Source organism: Trichosurus vulpecula, chromosome 9 (assembly GCF_011100635.1).
Source record: "Trichosurus vulpecula isolate mTriVul1 chromosome 9, mTriVul1.pri, whole genome shotgun sequence".
Classification (NCBI taxonomy): Eukaryota; Metazoa; Chordata; class Mammalia; order Diprotodontia; family Phalangeridae; genus Trichosurus; species Trichosurus vulpecula.
Genome location: NC_050581.1, coordinates 144,805,654 through 144,832,254, shown reverse-complemented (window position 1 = coordinate 144,832,254; position 26,601 = coordinate 144,805,654). Strand labels below are relative to the sequence as shown.

At 40.4% G+C, this 26,601-nt stretch overlaps 1 protein-coding gene across 2 annotated transcripts in view; it reads left to right on the top strand.

Moving 5' to 3' along the window:
- EEFSEC (eukaryotic elongation factor, selenocysteine-tRNA specific) overlaps nt 1–26,601 on the top strand; it is a 315,808-nt gene that overhangs the window by 107,841 nt on the left and 181,366 nt on the right. For both annotated transcript variants that reach the window (XM_036737959.1, XM_036737960.1), the window contains exons 3-4: nt 7,464–7,560; nt 10,058–10,222. In XM_036737959.1, the coding sequence (XP_036593854.1) occupies nt 7,464–7,560; nt 10,058–10,222 (262 nt within the window). The remainder of the gene's footprint in view (nt 1–7,463; nt 7,561–10,057; nt 10,223–26,601) is intronic.

The following is a 26,601-nucleotide window of genomic DNA, read 5'->3' as shown; positions in this document are numbered from 1 at the left end:
AGAGTCTGGAAAAGGGTGGTGGCTATGTGAGAAGAAATAAGGGGAGGGTTGAGAGAGAGAGGTGAAAGTAGGAGACAAGATTTGTCCAGTGATGCTGTATGGGGTGGGGGAAGAAGGAGAAAGGGAGAAGGAAGGTGGGGCCTTCAAATGGGAACTAGAAAAGTTTGAGGAGAAATGAGTTCTTAGGGACATATAACAGATGCCATTTTCAGTATGGTCAGTTTGAGATCTTGATGAAGCCTCCGGATGGAGATGTCCAGCAGGCAGTTGTTGATGTGCTACTGGAGTTCAAGAGATTAGAGCTGGGTGGAAGCCAAGGAAGGGAAGAATTTCCAGAAATTTTCAGGAAACAAGGTGTGGACATGGTTTTAGAGATTGCAGAGAGGTGAGGAGAAGAGAAAGTCTGTTGGATTTAGCAATTAGGAAGTAAGACTTCATTTGTGACCTTTGACAGTATTTTATGTAGAGTAGAAGGTAGAACCCAAATTACAGAGTATTTGGAAGTGATAGAGAAGTCAAGCAGTAATTATGAAGTTAAGGCAATGAATATGTTCTACTTACTAGAAAATTTTGTTAGTAGAAGAAAGAGGAAGAACTTTTTAAGATAACTGAACATATTTTTTTTTAAATTTATTTAATTTATTTAATATATTTAGTTTTCAGCATTGATTTTCACAAGAGTTTGAATTATGAATTTTCTCCCTATTTCTACCACCCCCCCCACTCCAAGATGGCATATATTCTGGTTGCCCCGTTCCCCAGTCAGTCCTCCCTTCTGTCACTCCACTCCCATCCCCTTTTCCCTTCCTTTCTTGTAGGGCAAGATAAATTTCTACGCCCCATTGCCTGTGTATCTTATTTCCTAGTTGCATGCAAAAACTTTTCGTTTGTTTTTGAACATCTGTTTTTAAAACTTTGAATTCCAGATTCTCTCCCCTCTTCCCTTCCCACCCACTCTCCCTAAGAAGTCAAGCAATTCAGCCTAGGCCACATGCATATCATTATGTAAAACCCTTCCACAATACTCATGTTGTGAAAGACTAACTATATTTTGCTCCTTCCTAACCTATCCCCCTTTATTGAATTTTCTCCCTTGACCCTGTCCCTTTTTGAAAGTGTTTGTTTTTGATTACCTCCTCTCCCATCTGCCCTGCTTTCTATCATCCCCCCTTTTTTATCTTCTTCCTCCTTCTTTCCTGTGGAGTAAGATACCCAATTGAGTGTGTATGGTATTCCCTCCTCGGGTCAAATCTGATGAAAGCAAGATTCACTCATTCCCCCTCACCTGCCTCCTCTTCCCTTCCTACAGAACTGCTTTTTCTGGCCACTTTTATGAGAGATAATTTACCCCATTCTAGCTTTCCCTTTCTCCCTCTCTCAATATATTCCTCTCTTATTCCTTAAATTGATTTTTTTTTATAAATATCATCCCTTCATATTCAACTCACCCTGTGCCCTCTGTCTATATATATATATGTGTATATATATCTATATCTATATATATATACACACACACACATACATACACACACACATATATACAAAAACACACACACACATACACACACACGCGCGCACACACACACATACACACACACACACACACACACATATATATTTGCATATTCCTCTCGGCTACCCTAATACTGAGGTCTCATGAATCATACACATCATCTTTTCATGTAGGAATGTAAACAAAACAGTTCAACTTTAGTAAGTCCCTTATGATTTCTTTTTCTTGTTCTTTTTTCTTGATTACTTTTTCATGCTTCTCTTGATTCTTGTGTTTGAAAGTCAGATTTTCTATTCAGCTCTGGTCTTTACACTGAGAAAGCTCGGAAGTCCTCTATTTTATTGAAAATCCATATTTTGCCTTGGAGCATGATACTCAGTTTTACTGGGTAGGTGATTCTTGGTTTTAATCCTAGCTCCATTGACCTTCAGAATATCGTATTCCAAGCCCTTTGATCTCTTAATGTAGAAGCTGCTAGATCTGGGGTTATTCTGATTGTGTTTCCACAATACTCAAATTGTTTCTTTCTGGCTGCTTGTAGTATTTTCTCCTTGATCTGGGAGCTCTGGAATTTGGCGACAGTATGCCAAGGAGTTTTCTTTTTGGGATCTATTTGAGGAGGTGATCTGTGGATTCTTTCAATTTCTATTTTACCCTCTGCTTCTAGAATATCAGGGCAGTTCTCCTTGATAATTGCTTGAAAGATGATATCTAGGCTTTTTTTTTTTTGATCATGGCTTTCAGGTAGTCCAATAATTTTTAAATTATCTCTCCTGGATTTATTTTCCAGGTCAGTGGTTTTTCCAATGAGATATTTCACATTGTCTTCCACTTTTTCATTCCTTTGGTTCTGTTTTATAATATCTTGGTTTCTCATAAAGTCACTAGCTTCCACTTGCTCCAATCTAATTTTTAAGGTAGTATTTTCTTCAGTGGTCTTTTGGACCTCCTTTTCCATTTGGATAATTCTGCCTTTCAAGGCATTCTTCTCCTCATTGGCTTTTTGGAGCTCTTTTGCCATTTGAGTTAGTCTATTAAGGTGTTGTTTTCTTCAGTATATTTTTCAGTATTTTTTGGGGCCTCCTTTAGCAAGTCATTGACTTGTTTTTCATGGTTTTCTCGCATCATTCTCATTTCTCTTCCCAATTTTTCCTCTACTTCTCTAACTTTTCCACATGCTTTTTGAGCTCTTCCGTGGCCTGAGACCAGTTCATGTTTTTCTTGGAAGCTTTTGTTGTAGGCTCTTTGACTTTGTTGACTTCTTCTTGCTGTATGTTTTGGTCTTTGTCACCAAAGAAAGATTCCAAAGTCTGAGATTGAATCTGGGTGCGTTTTCGCTGCCTGGCCATGTTCCCGGCCAACTTACTTGACCCTTGAGTTTTTCGGCGGGCTATGACTGCTTGTAGAGTAGCGAGTACTTTGTTCCAAGCTTGAGGGGATGCGCTGTTGTTTTCAGAGCTATTGCAGCCAGCTCTGCCACACCAGCACTCCTCCTTCCCCAAGTACCCCCAACCTGGACTGGACTCAGATCTGCAGCAGGCTCTGCACTCCTGCTCTGATCAGCCACTTAATTCCTCCCTCCAGGTGGGCCTGGGGCTGGAAGTAACTGCAGCTGTAGTTCTGTAGCTGCCCCACCTCTGCTGCTCTCAGGGCAGTGGCCGAACTGCGAACTCCTTCCACTCCTGCAACTTTTCCCACTAACCTTCTCTGTTGTCTTTGGTGTTTATGGGTTGATAAGTCTGGTAACTGCTAGTGCTCACTCATTCAGGGCACTAGGGCCCACGCTGCCCGGCTCCCGGTCTGGTTGGTCCTGCCGCCGCCCATGCTGAGCTCTGCTCTGCTCCCAGTTCTGTGCGTGATAGACCTTACCTAGAGACCATCCAGGCTGTCCTGGGCTGGAGCCCTGCTTCCCTCTGCTATTTTGTGGGTTCAGCAGTTCTAGAATTTGTTCAGAGCCATTTGTTATAGGTTTTTGGAGGGACTTGACAGGGAGCTCACGCAAGTCCCTGCTTTCTAGCCAAACATATTTGTTAAGTAGAGGAAAATAAACTAGTGTAGAGGAGAGAGATTGGTCGTAGTGGAGTGGTTATAATTGAGGGAGCAGTTTTCATCCTTCTTTAATCTTCCCTATTGGAGAATCTTGGACAGTAGTTTTTAAAAGTTTTCTGTTTGTGTTGTGTGTGCAAAAGATGCTGTGGTCCACCTTCCCTATCTATTCCTGGTTACTGTGTAACTGTGTTACTGTGTTACTGTAAAAACTGCTCAGGCCAGCACCCTTCTACTTTGCTGTTGTGGGGAGAATGCAAGAGAGGGAAGTGGCTATAGTCCAGGAAGGGAATGAGAAGGACTAGTATGTCAGTTGCATTCTTTTTTTGTGAAGCCCTGTTTATCTTTCTTCCCTGTGGGAAGTTTCCCTTCTTCTTGTAGAATTGAGAGTTGTTGGGATTCAGCTGTGTTGTTTGATTCCCAGGTTGACAAATTCTCGTATTTCAGCTGATTGTCATCCAGAGCTTCTCTAGTTAGGTCTCTGTCTTTTAACCTTAATCGTACCTTTTGGACCATCCTACAGACATACTATGATAGCAGCTATTCTAGGACATTCGAAATGACAATTCTAAGTTTCGCGCCATAGATTGGTCATGTGCTGTCATTGTCTCCACCCCCCTCCTTTTCTTTGTGTAATATCCAAAGAGAATAAGATTTACCACCAAATGAAATTTAGTTCCTTATTTGAGATCCTCTTTTAGATGCTGTTTGTCCTAAACTTCATTCAACAACCGTGTCATCATCATCACTGATACATAGTATTTTGTGGTTTACACATTTTTTTCTTTACAAGAACTATTTCATTTGATCCTCACAATAGTCCTGTGAGGCAGGCCAGGCAGAGAGTAATACTCATTTTTATAGATTGAAAAAGGAGATTACAGAGAGATTAGGTATCTTGCACAAGATCACATAGCAAAGCTGGGATTAGAACTCATTTCTTTTAGCTCCAAATTTAGTGTTCTTTCTATTATACTAATCCATTTTTTAAAAAAAGTAAATATTTTGTTAAAATCTTACTTTGAACATCTTTATGATCAAACTTGTTTACTATTTAGAATTTAATTTCAGAATATTATATAATATATTATGTAATTATATAATATATATTATAATATGATGTAATATATAACTTTTTAGATAGTGCCTGAGTGCTTATTAGAATTCATATTTTCATATACTTTTCTTTTACTGTAGCCATAGTTAGTGTATACACTTTATACTTCTAGTTTTGCTCTTTTCTACTTTATTTCCTAGAAGTCTTTCATGATTCCCTTGTATTCCTTATAATTGTCTGTCTTGATTGCCTTATGACATTCCATTCCGTTAATATTTATTAATCAGTTATTTGATCATTGTCTTATTGTAAAACACCTAGGTTGACAGTTTTGTACAGTTAGATATAATGCAATGAAAATCTTCGAACAGACAGCTTAAATAATTATACTCTCAATATATATTTGCCATTAGATCAGTGCCTCTCAGGTCACATAACCCTCACCCCCACCCCGTGTCATCCTCACCTCAACCAAAGATTGCTTTTGTCCTGACTGAGAGATTTGACGCAGTATCCTGTTAACCTCAAACATGATGGGAAGGAGCTATCCCATGACCAGCTCAGCCATAAATCTTCCCTGAGCTAGCAGGATCCCTCCCTCCAGAGCTCACTTGGTATCATGATGGCTTTAACGGACACTCTGGAATGCTGAAGAACATATCCTCATCCCAGGTAGAAGTCCTTCCCTGACACACAACTTCCTCAAGGCTTCTTTGGAATAAAAATCCTGTGACCAGTTATACCTTCTGGGACTTCCACAGGTCAGATTGTAAACTTTTTCTTCTCTCTGTCTCCCCTGGCCACCCTGGAGTTTCATGTACTAGATTAAACCCGGTTTGGTTGGAGTTTCTCTTAGATAATTTGGTATGAATTTGCTGTGGTCTCCTTAAGGTAGATCCAAATCATAATAACATTTTCTCTTTGGATTTCTGATCCACTAATGCATGTATTTAACTGCCTTGATTATCTTGTAGACGTTTTGTTAATAACAGTAGAATGGTGCCATGTAGTGCTGCCTGGATCAGGTGACAGGATTGTAGGAGCCTCAGCCCTGTTTGTGCCAAAGCATAAGTCATTCAGTCCCTCTGCACTTTACTTTCCTACCATGTAACATAGGAAAATTAAACATACTCATTTTCCTTACGGAGTTGTGTGAGGATCCAGTGAGTTAATGTGTTGGAGGACCCTCAGAGGTAAGAAGGCGATTCACATTACAGAGGCAGTATAGTGTTGTAGACAGAGAGCTCACTCCTCTTCAGAAACAGGAAAAGCTCGATTTGACAAATGGATGGTGTATACCTGGGGAAGTCACCTAGCCCTGCAGTGCCAAAGACAGCTCCTCTCCTAAATTGGTCCAGGGTGTGGCTCACCCAGCAATGTCCTATGCCTGTGAAGTCAGGTCTGATCTTTATCCCTCATTATTATCATTGACAGGCAGCATGATGTAGGGTGGCGACATCCTACTCCTGGCCAGCACCAGGTTAAAATGTAATTGAGAAATATTTAATAAAATAAATTTTAAAGCTAATTAAAATAAAATTAAAATACTAATTAAAATAAATTAAAATTTAAATCAATAAAACCTAGGCAACCTTACATTTTAAAATCTAGTCAGTATGCAGCCTGCAGCAGGGATCTTTATGTATGGATTCGTGGCCCCACCACTGCTGTTGGGGATAGAGGGCAGGTGGATTCTGGTTTTGTTTCATACTAGGTGTGCTGGATCCATCTTCTCTTCACTGCCTGGTGAGCAATTCCACCTTAGCAGTCTGGCTTTGAGTGTTTCATGGATCATCTAGACTTAAGGAAGGGATGGAGATGCAGATGGCACATCACAGTGTGCTGTGCCTTTTTGGGGAGCTGTTCGTTAAATAATTACCAGCAGAGCCCTGCATGTTCTTGTCTTGGCAAGCAGCATTGGTGCTCTGAGTGCCTGTCTGCAACTTCATCGGCAGGAGTTGTTTCTTCTGGGAGTTTACTATTATAATGGCATCATTGGTCTAGTCCTGATCCCTGTTGTTCTCATGATCAATTTTTAAATCAAATTTATTTTAGTTAGAGTTCAGTTATTAGTTTTGCAATTAAAATGTCTAAGGGCTAGTACTTTGATTTCTTGACTAGTTTTATTGCTCTCCAAGGCCCACATACGTTAATGCTCGTACTAAATCTTAGGGCCTAAATTCTAGGCTGTTAAACGGGCAAAGCTGATCTTGCTTCACTTAGTCAGAACATGTCATTGTCAGGGTAGTTGCCTCATACTGTACTCCAGAAATGCACGTTGCTTCGACATGTGTGTGTGCATATAATGTCAAGAATTTTGCCATTTCTTTTTCTAGGTTTTGACATATTTTGATCTTTAGGTCTTATGACTTGTTTTTGTATGAAACAGTATATCCCTCACAAATTATAAACTTTCAGAGGACAAGAATCAATCTTAAATGTATTCTGTAGCACTTCGCCTCATACCACTGGAAACGGACATTTTAGGAATGCATTAAGATGATGATGATGATAATGACGCTGGTGGTGGTGGTGGCAGCAGCGAAGGTGAAGTAGGGGTGTAAAGAAAGAGGTCCTAGGGCTAAGAGTAAGTATTCTAAAATCTCCTGCAAGGTCAAGGAGCTCCTGCTAGCTTCCTGAATCATCTTGACAGGAGACTAAGAATAGAAAAGGGAAGGATCTTTCATAGACTTAATCCAAATTGAAACCTGAGAATTGATCTGTCCATTAATCATCAGTTGAGCAAAACATGGTGAAGCGGAAGTCAGTTTGAAGAGAAACATGCTATTTAGGGCTCTGATGGACCTTCGTGGATCTTCATTCAAATGGAGTGTTTTTCTCTTCCAGGTTCCGGGGTTCACCCATTATCCCTGTTGCAGCCAAGCCTGGTGGACCAGAGGCCCCAGAAACTGAGACTCCGCAGGGCATTTCTGAATTAATTGAGGTATATTCAGCAAAAATTTATCACCATTCATTCATTGCTCATTCTTTGAGGATTTCCTGTCATAGCACTGACCTCCACGAGCACGTGTGATTAGCACTTCATTCTAAGCCTCATTCTGACCGCAGCTACTTTAGGGGATGTACCAGGTTTTAGAACAGACCATTTTCCTTACCCGTTTGTAAACTTCTGAAGAATAACTCAAACACCACCCCTCCCCCGTCCCCAAACATGACAACAAAATCTGCTTCCACTCCAGCGTTCAAGAGCAGCCTACAATAACAAAGCAGCATGACTAGCTCCCTGATGCTGAACTCCCCGTTGGGATTAGGTCATTGTGGCTGTCTCTGAGTTCCTGATCCCGCATCCACCAACTGCTGAGAACCGCCCAGAAATAATAAGTCAGCAGGCCTGGGATAACAGAACAGGGCATCCCATCTGGGGCTCACGAGCCCTCCTACAATAACAAACCAGGCCATCGTCGGTGGTGGCAGGTCTCAGTTTTCAGCTGCAGGAGTCCGAGGGGATTTTACAGCCAGTGTTTATGAATTGTGTAAACTCTTCAGACAGTATCCTTTTTAGCTAAGGGGGTTGGTGGGTGGGAGAGTGTTCCTTCTTCCATTTTCATCTTATTGAGAGGGGTACAACAGGGCATTAATGTACTGCATTTTTCTACTGTCTCTTATTCCTCTGCCTCTAAATTTCCTTTGAGACGCTGCTGACAGTTGGACTGAAGGTGGCTTATACCTTTAGGGAAGAGTTAGCCAGCAGTCTCCCTAGTTTCTTCTTTCATGCTTTGTCTTCAACTCACCTTCTCTGCGCTCTGCCCTGACTTGTTTGGGACACAAGGAGGAGAAGCCCAGCTTCTGAGGGCTCCCGCAGGGTGGAGGTTATTTACTCCTTCTCACTCCTTGGCCCGTTCCCTGACCCTCCCTCTTCTTTTGCTTTCTTCACTCGTGATGTTTATGACTTCTCAGGAGCCCATCTTTCTCTTCCTTTCTGAGGCAAATACTTCTTGTGGAATTTAGCAGAACACCAAGAATTTAAAAAAAAAAGGGAGGGGGGAGAAAATCAGAGGGAGAAAGAAGAGAGAGGAGTAACTAAGAACAAGGAAAGGTCTAGAGACAAAACAAGAATGATGCTAACTAGGCAAGCGTATGTCCCTGATGTTACAATTCTTGTATTCTTGCCCCTGGGACTCTGCTTACCAGTCACGTGACTTTGGGCAAGTTGAGTGACATCTCTGAGCCTCAGTTTTCTTAGCTGTAGAGTGGAATAATATTTGTGCTCTCAGGGTTACATGAATACTGGAGGACAAAATGAATGCAAAAGAGCTTTGTCGGTTGTCAGATATTCTGTACGTTAACTACAACAGAATGATAATAATCATGATAATTTCTTTGATTGTCCCTTCAGCCAGATTCCAAGCAGCACAATGGAGCTTGACCCGAAGGCTTTATCTCCCTCGGGCTCTGAGACTTTGGGGGTGTCTGCCTCCATGCATAGTGATGTTAGCTGGAGGGAACTGTAAGGAGGGAGCCTAATAGTGGAAGTGGACCCATTGCACTCCTGTAACAGGCAGCCAAGACATGTCTGGCAGTTACGGTCTCTTCAGAATCTCTTTCACAAGAGCCTTGTCCTAAAGCTTATACCTGGGTCTCTTGAAGCAAATGACCCCCTGCTCTGGCCCAGTACAGTGCCACAATTCCTAATGATTTAGAGTTTGCAGATCTTGCTGACTTAGCAAAACAAACATTTTATGTGTAAGGCTTTTGTTACTTTTTATTAGTCCCAGAGAGCACTCGTCTGGGAGCACGAGACAGTTGTTGTTTTTGTGAAGGAAGGATCCACAAAAATGCTGCTATGAAAGATATTAGTATATTCCTCCAAGAAATTTCTACATAAATCTTGGGCCAAAGCCTGTTTTGAATTCTGAAGTCTTTTTCCAAAAGAATTGTTATCATAAGACTAAGACTTTGGAACATTGCTTTGTAAAATTCTTTTTTGACAACTTATTCCCTTCTGAAATCAGAAAGTCACAGAATAAAAGGAATAATAAATATGCTATTGTTTATTTGTTGGTAATTAGCATTGACAGCGTCCCAACTGCCATACACAGCATACAGAACGTTGAGCTGTGCAGTCTGCAGTCTCCCCAAAATAAACAGAATGAGTTTGAAAGAAAAGGAAAAAAATTACAAGCACAGGACTTAAACTGGGAAAATTCTGAGTCTGCCCTGAAGAGCAGGCCCTTATTTTTGGGAGAGATATATAGACATGCCCAGAAAGTACCTGGAAGCCCTGCTTCCCTTTCTCCATTACCAGTGCAGAAGTCACAGATTCTGTGGGTAGCTTCTTCTAGTACTTTCCCATCCCCTCTGGGCTTCCTTTTAGCTGGAATTACTCATGAGGCACATTTTTGATTTAGCATCCTCTTCTGGCCTCCACGTTTTGGGGGATATTTCATTACAGGGTAGTAATGTCCTTGTCTGTTTTCTAGCTCCTGAGGTCACAGGCTTCCATCCCAGCCAGAGACCCTTCAGGACCTTTCCTCATGGCTGTGGACCACTGTTTCTCCATTAAAGGTCAAGGCACGGTGATGACAGGGACAATCCTTTCAGGCTCAGTCAACCTTGGTGACAGTGTGGAGATTCCTGCCCTGAAGGTCAGTCTTTTCTCCTTTCTCCTTTTCTTCCCCAAGAAAGAGTTTCATTTGAAGAGGAGGAGCAGATTCCTTCTCTGTCTCATTTTGGGTCTCATTGTGCTGCTCCCAAGTGAACAGTAACAGGAGCACAAAAAGCATTGCAGGAAGTAGCACACCCGGCAAAATTGGGGCCTAGCTGGGTGAGCTGCTGTCCCATTTTCTTCAACCCTTTCAGGATGCTTTGGGTAAGTTCTTCCTTGTCACTTTCTCTCTGTCAGTAACTCCTTTCCTGTTCCATATGGAATTATTCAATTGGTAGAGGCCATCTTCCTTTTTCTTTTGCCTCACATACATACCAGCCCACACATAACTGAAATGCAAGTTCTTTTCATAAAAGTGACAAAAATAGAAGAACAAACCCTGAACATTTACAAAGTTACTCAGTTTAGCAGGACCATTAGAAAAATCTCACTTGTTCAGTAGCCTGTATCCCTTATGAGGCTTTGGGATTTACCTTCTTCCCCTAGTGTGGGGGAAGCCACAGTGATGACATAGCCGATTCATACTGTATGTGATAAATTGTACGAGGCACTAGTAGAAGTGATTTTTTCCTCCCTTAAACTTCGGTAATAGCTTGTATCCTTTATACTTGGAGGTCATACTTTGTATTAAAAGTAGTTGTGTGTGTGTGGGTGTGGGTGGGTGGGTGTGGGTTGTCTTCCTCATTAGATGATAATTTCCATGAGGGTAACAGTAACATCTTTATGGCCCCTAGCACCGGATTTTGCATGTAGGGAAAGGGAAGAGAGAGGGAAGGGTGAAGTATTAAATACCTACTGTGTTCCAGGCTCTGTGCTAAGTACTTTACAAATATTATCTCATTTGGTCCTCTGATATAGGTGCTGTATAGTAGTTATTCAACAAATATAACAGCAATAGCTTGCCTATGTTGAACGAATGAGTAGTGACAGCCTAAAAGGATACAATCAGTCATTAATGCTCTGGTCCTGAGAAATGTCAGGACTCAGCAGGTTGTATCACTAAGGCCTGTGCTACGTTAGTCATCATCTTTATCCACTTTTGTTTCATTACACAGTCCCCATCGCCCCCTCTGGCCACAAAAGCAGAAGGGATACCATGTACTGGTGTGCTCTCTTTAAGAGGAGCTAATATCCCTGGCAGAATAGAGGAGGCATGATGCTATTGGACACTATAGTTCGTAGACTCCCAGACTCTTAGATTGGAAGGGACTCCAGAGGTGTCCTCATATTTTCTACCCATTCCCCTCTGCCTTTTTACTTGTTGGGAATGGGAGCAGTAAGTGTTGTCCAGGTATCATTGGTGACTGAATGACCCCTTACTTCCATAACTCATTTTAAAGAAAGAGTCTTCAGTTTTGTTTTCCACTTTCTTATAAACTGTCTTTTATAATGAAATTTGGGAATGAAGAGGATGAATAGCTTAGTAATACCATGGAAGATGTCCCAACTTGGTTAATAAGGGAGGTGTATTGAAATACCAAGAAAATGAAACGGTTCAGCTCCAGCATCCTCATGTGTGACTGATCTAGGTTGTATTTGTGGGTTCATTTTAGTTTGATTTGGTGAAAGAGGCAGGACAACGTAATGGGGAAAACAGTGTGTTAGGAATCAGAAGTCCTTGGTTCTTGCTACTAACTAGTTGTATGACTTTGATCAAGTTGCACATTAATGATTTTGGCACAGTAGATAGAGCACTGATATTGGACTGCCTAGTGTCTAATAGCCCTTCTAGCCCCAGAATCCTCTGGAACTTTCCTTCCCCTTAGCCCTACTCAGAGTGTTAGGCCTTTGATCCCCAGTTCTAGTGATGATGGTCCTTTGAGCTCACCACAAGAAGGGGAAAGAGAGTTTTGTTTCAAAGGCATGGGATAAGAAGCAAAAAAATAAAAATGAAGTAGAGTATTGGTCCCCAGTTTCCCAGCTGTAAGCCTGTGCTCCTGCATGAATGCTTTCTAAGTGAAGTTTAGAATGGGCAGATCTTTTCTGAGCATGTGACATGTGTGAGCTGAGGGCTTCTTCAGGGCCATGGGAAGCAGAGGCTTCCTGGTGGACTTTGTGCTTTGCCTCTATGCTCCTTCTGGTCAAGGGCAGGCCCTGGATTTTGATCTTGAATTTCTCATGTAACTAGACTGTCCCAGTGGGTTTAGAGGGATGTTTAGGCAGAAAGTGTCTTGTGGTTTGATTTATTGATAACAATTACGCATTATAGTGATTGTCTTTGAAGAGATTAGAGCACTCCGGAACAGGTTCCCCAACACCCTATAAGCTGTCTGTGGTTCAAGACAGGGATGGGGAACTTGTGGCCCTCTAGGTTCTCTAGTGTGACCCTTTGACCAAATCCAGACTTTACAGATTTGTTCTCTCACAGATTTGTTCTGTGAGGTTTGGATTCAGTCAGAGGGCCACAGGTTCCCCACCCCTCGTTTAAGCAAAAGTAAAGATGGCAGGTAAAACAACCAAGGCCACAAGTGAGTGAGTGGAGCTGGTGACCTAGCATTAATGGCTGAGTAAGGGGTCTTTCTGATTCTTTACCCAAAATTTGATCCACAAAGCTCTATAGCTACTTCAGGTTTTAGCTTGTTATGTAGAGGATCAGTGCAGTGTCATAAAGAGAGCACTGATGGGTGGTCAGAAAACCTAGGCTGGAGGTCTGACTCTGCTACTTAGTAGTTGTTTGGCCACAGCTGGTTCACGTTTCTCAGTCTGAGTCTTCCTTTACAAAATGGCATAATAATACTTGCACTGGCATGCCTCTCAGGGCTGTTGGGGGAGAATAGTTTGGGGAACTGGAAGTGCTACATGAGTATGAGGTGGATGGTGATGTAACATTTTAGCAGTATCGTTAGCCTTTGAATCATTATCATCACTGACTTTGAATCCTTTTGTCAAAACATATCCATCTGGGGCAAAGCAGCATTTGAATTTTTCCCCCTCTCCTGACAGGGATAGAAAGATGGTGCCTCCCAAGCAGCTCCCCAGGGTGGAGTAGGTTATTTGTGCTGCCGAGCACACAACAAGTTCCATCTTTCTTGGGCTTCAGAGTGATGGAGGAAGCGCATTTCACAACATGCCAAGGTTCATAACTCCTCCTGACCTCGATTCACCCCCCCAACCTTTGGTGAAAGAGATTGACAGCCAGTGCCCACCGGGCATTTGGGGACATTGCAGAACAGCTGCTTTTAAACTGGAGGAGCCCTCTCCCCAAACAAAGTGACATCCCCATCAGATTTTGCTAATGGGCTTAGACATATCTGACCGCTTGAACCCGCGCAGAGGAGGGGCACAGCCATTCTAAATAAACAATTGCATTCCCCACCGCCTGTGCTCACTCTGATTGAGGTGCAGCAGCCGTAGCACATGGATTCCTTCCCCCTGTTGCCCACGTACATTACCAGCTGGGGCTGATTATACTTTTCAGGGAGAGAGGGAGGGAAGAAGCCAGTATCTGCCTCGTCCTCAGAATCATTTAAACTCCAGACTTCCTGAGGTCTACTTAGGGAAACTCCCTTTTATAGAATTTGGCTTTCTGAATTTTTGGTTTGTTAATTTGTTTAATGATGAAGCCTATGGGGTGCCACAGGAAGAATTCTGGTCCAAGAGTCAGAGACCCAGCTTTCTAGTGCTGCCTCTGCTGCTTCCTACTTTATTGTTCCTAGACTTTACAACTCCATAATGTGTGGGCTTGGAAATGATTTCTAAGGCTTCTTTCAACTCCAGCCTTAAAATTCTGAGGTCACCTATCATTCATTTATTCAGCTAGAATTTGTGCTGGGGCAACTAGGTGGCACAGTAGATAGAGCACTGAGCCTGGAGTCAGGAAGACTCATCTTCATGAGTTCAAATCTGGCCTCAGACACTTACTAGCTGTGTGACTCTGGGCAAACCACTTAACTTTGTTTGCCTCAGTTTCCTCATTTGTAAAATGAGCTGGAGAAGGAAATGTTAAACCACTCCAGTATCTTTGCCAAGAAATCCCAGTTGGTGTCACAAAGAGTCTTGGTACAGCTGACAAGACTGGACAGCAAAACTACGTGCTGGATATTCTACTAAGACTGGGGGACACAGAAGGACAAAAAAATAGTCCTTGCTATTGGACAGCTCACCGTCTAATGGGGGAGGTAAGCTGCAAATAATTATGCACAAACAAGATATATATGGAATAAATTAGGACTGGTCTCAGAGGAAAGGCACTAAGATAAAGGAGGACAGAGAAAGGCTTCTTGTATTAGGTAGAATTTTGGTTAAATCTTGAAGGGAGCCAGGAAGCTGGGAGGTGAAGATGAGGAAGGAGAGAATCCCAGGCATGAAGGACAGTCAGTGAAGATGCTTGGAGTCAGGAGATGGAATGTGGTATGTGAGGAACAGCAAAGATGTCATTGTCATTGGGTTTTGGAATATTGGGAGGGGAGTAAAGTGTAAGAAGACTGGAAAGGTGGGATGAGACCAGCTTATGAAAGGCTTTAAAAGCCAAACAGAGAATTTTTTATGTTTGGGGTAATAGGCAGCTGTTGGAGTTCATTACATAAGGTAGTGATATAGGCAGACCTGCATGTTAGAAAAGTCAGTTTGACAGGATGGATTGGATTGGGGAGAGACTTGAGGCACAGAGGCCAACCAGCAGGCTGCTGCAGGATCCAGGCATAAGATTCTAAGAGCCTATGCCAGGGTGGGTGTAGTATGAGAGGAGTGAAGGGAATGTGTGAGAGAGCGTATAAAGGTAGAAAGGAAAGGACTTGGACACTGCTTGAATATGGAGAATGAGAGCGAGATGTTGAGGATGGTCCCTGAGGTCTCTGAGACGTTGGTGGCATCCTTGACAGCAATGGGGAATTAGGAAGAGGGCAAAGCTAGTGAGTTCCGTTTTGAGACATGTTAAACCTAAGATGTCTATAGAATATATACAGTTCAAGATGTCTGATAGGCAGTTGGAGGTCAGGAAAGAGCTTAAGACTGGGTAAGGAGATCTGAGAGTTATAAAGATGATAATTGAAACCATGGTAGCTGATTGTCCCGCTAGTATGCTCTGCCATTATGTACACACACAATATGATAATTTGAAAGACGGAGGGACTCTTTTCATGTGAAATGTCTGTTTATAAACAGAGCCAGCAGTGGGAAATTGAGGCGTACTGTTGAGAAATGTCTTCCCCTTCAGTTTCCCAACCTCCAAGTCTGTGAACAATCTGAATGAATTAGAATCGCTATCCAGAATTTCAAATATGCTTTCCGTGGGAATAATAGTATATGAATTCAGGGTATGTTAGTGGTGCTGATAACCACTGCCAGATAGCAAGAAGTGAACCTAGCCTTCTCCCTACCTAAAGCCCATTGCTCTCATCTTGACACCACACTGCATTATGAGTCACAGTCAGAGTCCTCATACCTTTAAGTTCCTGGGAAGAGTGTGAGACTAGGAATGACTGGGGGTGGAGCCAAAATGGCAACTGGAAAGCAGGGACTTGCTTAAGTTCCCCCCCAGGTCCCTCCAAACACCTATAAAAATGGCTCTGAACAAATTCTAGAACTGCTGAACCCACAAAATAGCAAAGGGAAGCAGGACTCCAGCCCAGGACAGCCTGGATGGTTGCTGGGAAGGGTCTATCACACGGAGCTGAGAGTGGAGCAGAGCAGAGCCCAGCGTGGGCTGCGTCAGGACCAATCAGACTGGGAGCCAGGTGGAACAGGTGTAGCACCCTAAATCAGTGAGCAGTGGCAGTTACCAGACTTCTCAACCCACAAACGCCAAAGACAATAAAGAAGGTTAATGGGAAAAGCTGCTGGGACAGAGTGAAAGGAGTTCACTGTTGGCCACCACCCCGGGGAGGGGGTGGCAGAGGTGCTGCGTCTCTGAGGCTGCTTCCAGAGCTACAGCTGCAATTGCCTCTGGACCCAGGCCCACCTGGTGGGAGGAATTAAACAGCTGCTTAGAGCAGGAGTGCAAAGCCTGCTTTGCCCTGCCTGGATCTGGGCCGCAATCCTGGTTGGTGGTTCTTGGGGGAGAAGGAGCGCTGGTGTGGCAGAGCTTGCTGTGTAGAAGTAGCTCTGAAAATAGCAGTGCAGCCCCTCAAGCTTGGGACAAAGTATTCTCTACTCTACAAGCAGTCATACACCAACAAAAAGCTCAAGGGTCAAGTAGTTGGCTGGGAACATGAACAGGCAGATTCAGACTCAGACTTTGGAATCTTTCTTTGGTGACAAAGAAGACCAAAACATACAGCCAGAAGAAGTCCACAAAGTCAAAGAGCCTACATCAAAAGCCTCCAAAAAAATATGAATTGGTCTCAGGATATGGAAGAGCTCAAAAAGCATTTGGAAAAGCAAGTAAGAGAAGTAGAGGAAAAATTGGGAAGAGAAATGAGAGTGATGCGAGAAAACCATGAAAAACAAGTCAATGACTTGCTAAAGGAGACCTAAAGAAATACTGAAGAAAATAACACCTTAAAAAATAGACTAACTCAAACGGCAAAAGAGCTCCAAAAAGCCAATGAGGAGAAGAATGCCTTGAAAGGCAGAATTAGCCAAATGGAAAAGGAGGTCCAAAACATCACTGAAGAAAATACTATCTTAAAAATTAGATTGGAGCAAGTGGAAGCTAGTGACTTTATGAGAAACCAAGATATTATAAAACAGAACCAAAGCAATGAAAAAGTGGAAGACAATGTGAAATATCTCATTGGACAAACCACTGAGCTGGAAAATAGAACCAGGAGAGATAATTTAAAAATTATTGGACTACCTGAAAGCCATGATCAAAAAAAGAGCCTAGATATCATCTTTCAAGAAATTATCAAGGAAAACTGCCCTGATATTCTAGAGCCACAGGGCAAAATAGAAATGGAAAGAATCCACCGATCACCTCCTGAAAGAAATCCCAAAAGGAAAACTCCCAGGAATATTGTCACCAAATTCCAGAGCTCCCAGATGAAGGAGAAAATACTGCAAGTAGCCAGAAAGAAACAATTTGAGTATTGTGGAAACACAATCAGAATAACCCGAGATCTAGCAGCTTCTACATTAAGGGATCAAAGGGCTTGGAATATGATATTTCAGAGGTCAGTGGAGCTAGGATTAAAACAAAGAGTCACCTACCCAACAAAACTGAGTATCATGCTCCAAGGCAAAATATAGACTTTCAATAAAATAGAGGACTTTCAAGCTTTCTCAGTGAAAAGACCAGAACTGAGTAGAAAATTTGACTTTCAAACACAAGAATCAAGAGAAGCATGAAAAGGTAAACAAGAAAGAGAAATCGTAAGGGACTTACTAAAGTTTAACTGTTTTGTTTACATTCCTACATGGAAAGATAATGTGTGTAATTCGTGAGACCTTAGTATTAGGGTAGCTGAAGGGAATATACATATATATGTACATATATATATATGTATGTGTGTGTGTGTGTGTGTGTATTTAGATGGAGGGCACAGGGTGAGTTGGATATGAAGGGATGATATCTAAAAAAATAAAATCAAATTAAGGGATGAGAGAGGAATATATTGAGAGAGGGAGAAAGGGAGAGATAGAATGGGGTAAATTATCTTACATAAAAGTGGCAAGAAAAAACAGTTCATTGGCAGGTGAGGGGGAATGAGTGAATCTTACTCTCATCAGATTTGACTTGAGGAAGGAATAACATACACACTCAATTGGGTATCTTACCCCACAGGAAAGAAGGAGAAAGGGGATAAAAAAGTGGGGATAATAGAAGGGAGGGCAGATAGGGGGAGGAGGTAATCAAAAACAAACACTTTCGAAAAGGGACAGGGTCAAGGGAGAAAATTGAATAAAGGAGGACAGGATAGAAGGGAGCAAAATATAATTAGTCTTTCACAACATGAGTATTGTTGTATACATGTGTGGCCTATGTTGAATTGCTTGCCTTCTTAGGGAGGTTGGGTGGGGAGGGAAAAGGGGAGAGAGTTTGGAAATCAAAGTTTTAAAAGCAGGTGTTTAAAAAAAAAGTTGTTTTTGCATGCAACTGGGAAGTAATATATACAGGTAATGGGCTATAGAAATCTGTCTTGCCCTACAAGAAAGTAAGGGAAAAGGAGGTGGGGGGGAGTGGGGTGACAGAAGGGAGGGCTGACTAGGGAATGGGGCAATCACAATATATGCCATCTTGGAGTGGGGGGGGGGAAAGGTAGAAATGAGGAGAAAATTTGTAATTCAAAATCTTGTGAAAATCAATGCTGAAAACTAAAAATATGAAATAAAAATGTGAGATGGGTCAGTGAGCATTATTAATTATGTGTAGTATTCATCTTAATTGAATGGACTTCAGAAGATCTCCTGTGCTTAGTAACAGATACCTTCTAAATGATCTTCAATTAATAGAAGACAAAACTTTAAAAATTTAAGTAAAATAATATTTTCTAATTGGAATTTTTATTCAAAAAATTTGAAAGTGTTATTATAGAAAGAATGACAAATGTTTGGTCTGAGTGTTTTCAGAGGAGATGGTGACAGTATGAAGAATTAACCCCAGAAGCAAAGGAATAGCACTTCTAAAGAAGGTACTTCTTTCCACGTCCTCCAATCTAGCAAGGATCTTTTTACTTAGCGCTATGTTAATCATCTGGGGAGTGTAGACATGAAACAGAGTCCCTTCCCTGTTGTACATTCACAATACTGACCTGCCTGCTTTGGCAAATTCCTCTGCCAGCCTTTTCCTGCTGCTTCTCACCTTGCTGGTGCCTCCACTTCTGTCAAAGAGCAACAAAACTGCCCTGGTGATGGCAACACAACAGGCTTACATTCTGAGTGCTGAAGAAGGAGGAGACTGGATACTGAGAGAGCAAGGGGGTTAAGACTTGTGATAGTATCTTAGGATTTAAACTTAGGAAACTGTTCAATAAACTGGGCTGCAAAGGAGAAATTAGAAGAGCTAGGAGGAAGAGAAAGCCAACTCCAGAACTAGGTGGCAGTGGAACCTCAGAAAGAGGACTGTAGGAAATCTTGAGAGAATGTAAAACATTTAGAAAACTAGCATAATGTTTTGGGGAGAACTATTAGGCAGAATTGACTTAATTCATTCAAGAGTTTTTAAAGTAGCTACACTACGTGAAAGATGTTATTGTTGATGCTGGAGCTACAAAGACAAACATTGAAGCTGTCCTGTTCCTCAAGGAGTTCATGTCCTATAGGGAAACAATATATGCCCAGGTAAAGTAGAGACAGAATATATACAAAGTAGATCCAAGCGGGCAGGGCACTAACATGCAGGAAAGTCAGGCAAGGCTGTCCATGGGAAATTATACTGATGGTGCCTTTAAAAGAAGATGGGGATTGTAAATGGAGGAGGAGGAGGAGAGAAGAAGGGCATTGTCAGAACAGGGACAACCTGCATAGTGTTAGAAAGATAAGAAATGGAGAACAGAGCATGTGATGGGGAGGAATGGGAGATGAATCTATTTATTAAGATAAGTTGGGTTCACTGGGAAGGACTTTAATTGCCAAATAAAGTAATTTGTATTTTATTCTTGAGCAAGGACAGGAATTAATAAGGATTCTACTTGAGGACTGTCATGTCAACACCTTTTTGAGGATGATTAAAAAGGGTAAAGAAGTACTTGGAGCCAGCAAGTCAGTTAGGAAGCTTTTGCAGTATTCCAAGGATGAGTGCTGAGAACCTAAACTAGGGTGGAGGATGTGTGAGTGGAAAGTAGAGGACATGTAATCAACAAGGCACAATCAAGACTTGCTACCTGGCTGGATATTTGGCCTAGGAGAGTGAAGAATAGAGTTATGAACCTAAGTTGACTGGAAGGATGGTAGTTCACTCAATAGAAATAGACGACTTAGGAGGAGAAGTTGGTTTTGAGGGGGAGGGAAAGATAATGAGTTCTACTTTGGATATGTAGATTTAGAAATGCTTATGGGACATCCAGTTGGAGATGTCCAAGACAGTTGGTGTTATGTTACTGGAGTTAAAGAGAGACACTGGAGTTGGATATGTAACTCTTTGGAAGTTATCTGGATAGAGATTATCATTGACCTTGGTGGTCTCCTTCATAAGTGGATGTTTACAAACATCCCCCTACCATCATGAAGTTAGTGCATTTAGGCTCCTTGGCTGTGTCTTCAAGGAAGTATCTAATAGCCAGCTGTACCTCAAGAAGACTAAAGTTGGGATTAATGGTCAAGAAGAATGAATGATAAATCATCTGTTAAGCATTTGTTGTGTGCCAGGGACTCTACTAAGCACTGGGGATACAAAGATAAGCAAAAAAGATAATCCTTTTCTTTAAGAAGCTTATATTCTAAAGGAGACAAAGAGGTTGTTGTTGTGTTTGTTCTTCACTCTCAAAGAGGACCATGACATCAGGGCAATGATGACTTGACTTGCACTTGACTTTGATTTGAGTGAGGGAGGGCTGTGCAAGGTTGCTGGAGACAAACAACAAAGGAGGGGAAGGTAGAAAGGGGAAGGGAGGGATGGTATATTCACAGTGGTTTGGAAATGGCCTGGAAGTAACATGAAACCCTGGTTCTGGTCATACTTGACTTATCATTCCCATTCTTTAACCATCATTAGTTTTGCTAATCATTTTTGCTTTCTTTTCCCCAAACCCTCACCAATGCTTGCTGCACTAGTTGGCTAGAGGCATCATCTCATTTGTATATTAAAATCAATCAAAACTTAGGAATTTTATTTTATTTTTTTAGAAAGTGACTAAATTCTACCATATAGGAAAAGAAGTAGCGTGGGATGATGTAATGGGAAGAACATTGGATTAGATTTCAGACTACCCAGGTTCTGGTCCCTTATCTCCTAATGTGCGGTGTGATATTCGGCAAACACTTAGCTGTACTCTTTGAGTTTGAGCTTACTTATCTGTCAAGCTATATAACAAGAATTGTACCAAATCTCTAAGGTCCCTCTTAATGATAACATTCTATAATTTTACCTTGTGTTTACTACCAACCGTGCCATCTATATCCCTGTGAATCTTTAAGCTAACATATCATTTGGACTAGTTTATCCACATTACAGATAATGCTTGTTCTTGGTTTTAGATAGATACTACTTATTTTAAGAAAATCTCTGTTTATTCTTATACTTACTAATATTTTTAACAGGAATTGGTATCATTTTGTCAAAAGCCTTTTCTGCATATATTGAAATAATCATATGACTTTTTTATTGGTATGATCAATTATGCTTATAGTTTTCCTAATATTGAACCAGCCCTGTGTTACTGGTATAAATCCAGCCTGGTACTATTGTGTGATCTTTGTGATACATTGTTGCAATCTCCTTGCTAGTATTTTATTTAGAATTTTTGCATCAGTATTTCTTAGGGAAATTGATTTGTAATTTTCTTTCTCTGTTTTGCCTCTCTGGTTTAGGTATCAAGACCATATTGGTATCATAGAAGGAATTTGGTAGGACTCCTTCTTTACCTATTTTTTTCAGTTTATGTTGTATTGAAATTAATTGTTCTTTAAATGTTTGATAGAATTTGCTTGCAAATCCATCTGGTCTTGTTTTTTGTTTTTCTTTTGGAGCTCATTTATAGCTTGTTCAATTTCTTTTTCTAACATGAGGCTTTAAAAATATTCTGTTTTCTGTTTATCTGGTTAATTTATATTTTTGTAGATATTCAGTGATTTAATTTAAATTGTCAGTTTTATTGGCATGCTGTTGGACAAAGTAGCTCCTAGTAATTGCTTTTATTTCGTCTTCATTGGTTGTAAATTCACCTTTTTCATTTTTGATATTGATGATTAGCTAGTGGTTTATTTATTTTTAAAAATAAAGCCATCCCTTAGTTTTATTTATTCAGCAATTTTTCCCTTTACTTTCAGTTTTATTAATCTTTCCATCATTTTCCAGGATTTCTATTTCAGTTTTTAAATGGAGGTTTTTAATTTGTCATTTTTCTAGTTTTTTTTTTTTTACTTGGCAGTTCAGTGATCTACTCTTTCTCTCTTTTAATGATTAAGCCTTTAGAGATACAAATTTTCCCCAAGTGCTACTTTGGCTGCATCCCACAAATTTTGATATGTTTTCTCATTGTTGTCATTTTCTTTAATGAAATTATTGATTACTTTTATGATTTGTTCTTTGACCCTCTCATTCTTTAGGATTAGGTTATTTAGTTTGCAATTAAGTTTTAATCTGTGCTTCAAAGGTCCTTTAGTGAATGTAATTTTTATTGTATTATGATCAGAAAATGAGGTTAGGGTCACACCATCTAGCTTGCAGTGTCATTGTGAAGGAAAACAGCAGCTTATAAACAATGAAGAGTTACAGAAAGGTGAGCTGTAATTATCATTATTATTATTATTATTATTGGCTTAGTTGGTTGTGAAGTGCTTTCATGAAAACACAGTTAGCATACGTTTATGTAACAGAGCATCTGGTTAAAGTCCATATAAGAAGCTTGTTTTATAATACAATCTTGTTTACACTGCATTTGTTTAGCAAATTTTTAAATTAATAAATGATGTCTATGTATTCTAGATTCTGTTCTTACAAATACTGAACTAATAAGTTTTGAAAAGAAGTGGATTTTTTTGGGTGAACAATATTCCTCCCCAAATATTTGTATTGTGATTAGGCCCTCTTTTGCCATAGACCATAGATATCTTATGGATAAATAAATGAGGATAGTTGATGCTAATTGCTATTGAACCAATAGTTGTGGGGCAGGAAAGAATATATACAGCCTTGGTACAGATTCCTTGGGACCAGAAGAATGAAGGCTTCCATGTAGGGATTGTTAATGTTGCCAGAGTTGCTAAAGGGTGTGGGGATAGCAATGATAAGGGAGGAACCTGCTTAGGAGGAGATTGAAAGTGGGGAGAGGGAGGAGGAGAAGGATAGGGAGAAATTGTATTAGTATCTTTTGTTTTCACTTTTGCCTAAATTTTCTCCTGTATCTCTCCTCTTGTCCCTTCCTAAGAGCCGTCCTTTAATAACAAAGAATTTTTTTTAAAAGAACAAGAAGAAGCCAAACAATCTGAAGATATATGCAATATTCCACACCTTGGACTCCACACATCTGCAAAGGAATGGTGGGAGTCACCTTCTTTAATCTCTCTTCTGGGGCCAGGCTTGTTTTTTCTATGTTTCCAACATTGCCTTTCAGTTGTTTTGTTGTTACTCTTTCTGTTTATGTTATTTGTATGTTTTCTTGTCTCTGCCTACTTCACTTTGTATCAGTTCATATAAATATTTCTTTGTAGTCACATTCCATATTTTTATAGCATTACAGTTGTGTGTCACAATTTATTTAGCTATTCCCCAGTCAATTAGAATATACTTAGTTTCTGGTTATTTACTACCACAAAAAATGCTGCTATCAAAATGTTTTGATATTCATGGATCTTTGGAGTATAATTCCAAACTGCTTTCCAGAATGGTTGTATTAATTCACAGTTCCACCAACAATGTACAGGTATTCTTGTCTTCCCACAACTCCTACAACATTAACTATTCCCATCTTTTCCAATTTTTCTGGGTGTAAGGTGAAAATTCAAGGTTGTTTTAATTTGCATTTCTCATTATTAGTGATTTGGGGCATTTTTTCACGTGGTTGTTAATAATTTGCAGTTCTTTGTTTGAGAGAGCTTATATTCTTATGAGGGAAACAGCAGGAACACTTTGGTCCAGGAGAAGTTACTAGGATAGTGAGTGGCAGGGTTAGATTGAGCTACCTTATCCCAAACAATGGCATCATTGATTTGATCATGGTTTGGGGTTCCAGAATTAGGAGTGGATGTTGAAGAGAGTAGGCGAGATGGTGAGAGGATGCTGGATGGCTGGAGATGGCTAGCTAGGAGGGCATGAAGTAAAGCATGGCTGGAGTTTTCCTAAAATAATGGTCAGAAGAGACAGCTATCGACCAGGATGGAACCTTAGGGTCCAAGCTTTTCCTGAATGGGAAGGCTATGGAGGAGATGGCTGGAAAGTCTGAAATGAAAGAGAGGACTTTAAGAAGTGGTAGGGGTGATATCCAGGGATTAGAGTACTTAATCAGAGAAAGAAATTGTGACCCAAACTTGAAGATGTATGAGAACTCAACTAAGAAGGACCTTAACTACTAGTAGCCAAGACAAGTAACTTGGTGAGTCAGGGGGCAAAATAGATTGGACTGGAGTGACTATACTGTGTTCTTCTAAATTAATGACCTGATTAGAATATGTTCTCAAGGTCCCTCATTCCCTAGTAAAAATAGAATTTGAACTTGACATGTTCAAACCTACATTGAAGGAGGGTGTTGGCATTGACAAACACCCAAGGCTCATATTTCTAGGCTCATGGCCTCCAAAAGAGAAACCTCCTTATATCTTGGGTAACATCAATGGAAGTGACCGATAGCTATTAGAGAATCTTCTGTTCAAGAGGGCCTTTAGTGGTTTTGTTTTGTAGCAATTAGGAGACAAGTTTGGTGAAGGAATCCCTGATGCTTCGTTGAAGGGATTTGAAGCTGAGTTGGGGAATGGGAAAATCGAATGAGAATACTAGAACTGATTCAATAGTGTGATCCAAGCAAGGAAGGTGGTTTGATCAGAATGATAGCTGTCAAGGAAACTTGGGTAGTGGCATTGAGAGATTAGAGCAGAATGGTGCTGAAGATAGGCATTTGGAAGAAGATTACTATGCCTTGGAAATTATCTTAATACTTGCCAGTATATAGTGCTTTAAGCTTTACAAAGTAAGTTCTTTATGTATAGTTTCATCTGCACTCCATGACAAGATTTTGAAACAGTGCTACAGATGAAAATATTGACATTTCATAGATGAAGAAACATTTAGGTTCAGAGAAGTTAAGTGACTTGCTCAGTCACAAAGCTAAGAAATGGAGAAACTGGGATTTGGAAAAAGGTCTTGACTCTTAAGTCCAGCATTTTATCCACTACTATGACATATTGGCAGAAAGTAAGTGAAAGCCTTCTGAGTTAAGGTTTATTTGAGAGCGGGTGTAGGAAAGACCACTGAAACACCCATTTACTTAGTCTGATTCCACAGGGATTTTTCCTTAATGGGATTATTTGTGTAGACTGTCCCCAGTAAGATCTTCTTGAGGTACTGCCATAAGTGTCTTCTGTTTTACCACTCAAGTAAACACAGTCAATGTGTGTTTCCCAAAATTGGGTCCCAATTGTTTCCAAGATTCCTAAATCTGTTTTTCCCAAAGTCTAATTAGGAGCTCTTGCTCCCTCCTTAATCCAGTTCTGGGACTTTGGTTCCTCCTACTGCCTTTATTTTATGCTAGCTGACAGAATTCATTATAGTGTACTAGTTCCACTTACTCCTTTCTGTACTACTTGTTTATATTAATGAGGAGAAAAAAATGAGAACTATGACTTAGATCCCTTAAGAAAAAAGTGGGCAGGGTGTAAATAACTCTTCCCCAGTTCTTAGGCTGTTTCTTCAGATTTTAAGTACTTAAAAGAATAAGTCAACAATTGTTAACTTGCAGTGGCATATGCCTACTATATCTCCATACAGTGTATTTCTCTTTTCATTGCTGCTTACCCTTTGTAGTTATTTGATTTCATATTTTTTTTTTTTAAAGAAGCGTTAAATATTGCCTGGGTGCATATAAAGCCACTGTACCATTTAAACAAAAAAATATTTGCAATTCTTTCTTCTCTTAAAAAAAATGTACCAATAAAAAAACTGTAAAAATATCTTTAATTGTTTACAGGCTCCAGCATCCAATAATCACATGGAAAGAGTAGATGAGAATGTTTGCTGACAATGCCTTATTAAATTAATAGAACTTGCCTGCCTGTTGTTTGAAGTTTTGCTAAAACTTTTCATTATAATATTTTCTGATTTATGAATAAATTCCACCCATTCTTTTGTTTTTCTTTTTTAAAAACATATTTAAATGAGTTGATTCAGGGCAAAGGTCATTTAGAAAGTCCCAGTTTGCAACTGCAGGCTATTGTAAGAATAGTATTTTGGCATTTTTATAATCAAAGACTCTTAAAATTGAAAGGGACCTTAGAGGTCATTTAAACTGACCCCTACCTGACCAAGAATCCTCTCTGTACCTAACTAACCAGTGGTCATTCAGCCTTCATTGGAGGATGTTTAGGTGGAGAAAGCCCACCCCCTCCTTAGTTAATTCTACCTTTGCAGAATGTCTGATTGTCAGGACATTTTTCCTTATGTCAAGGTTAAATCTGCCTCTGCAACACTGGCCCATTACTTCTCATTTCACCTTTAGTATTTAAAATTTATTTGGCATTCTCCACCAATTTGAAAGATACGATGAGAGGAGTCAGGAGTTTTTCCCAATTAAGAAGTAGATAACATTGGTAGTTGCTAAAGCTAGAAGATATACCCTCTTTGTAACATCTTCAGTAATTTTGAGCCAAACCAAAATGTTGAACTTAGATTGT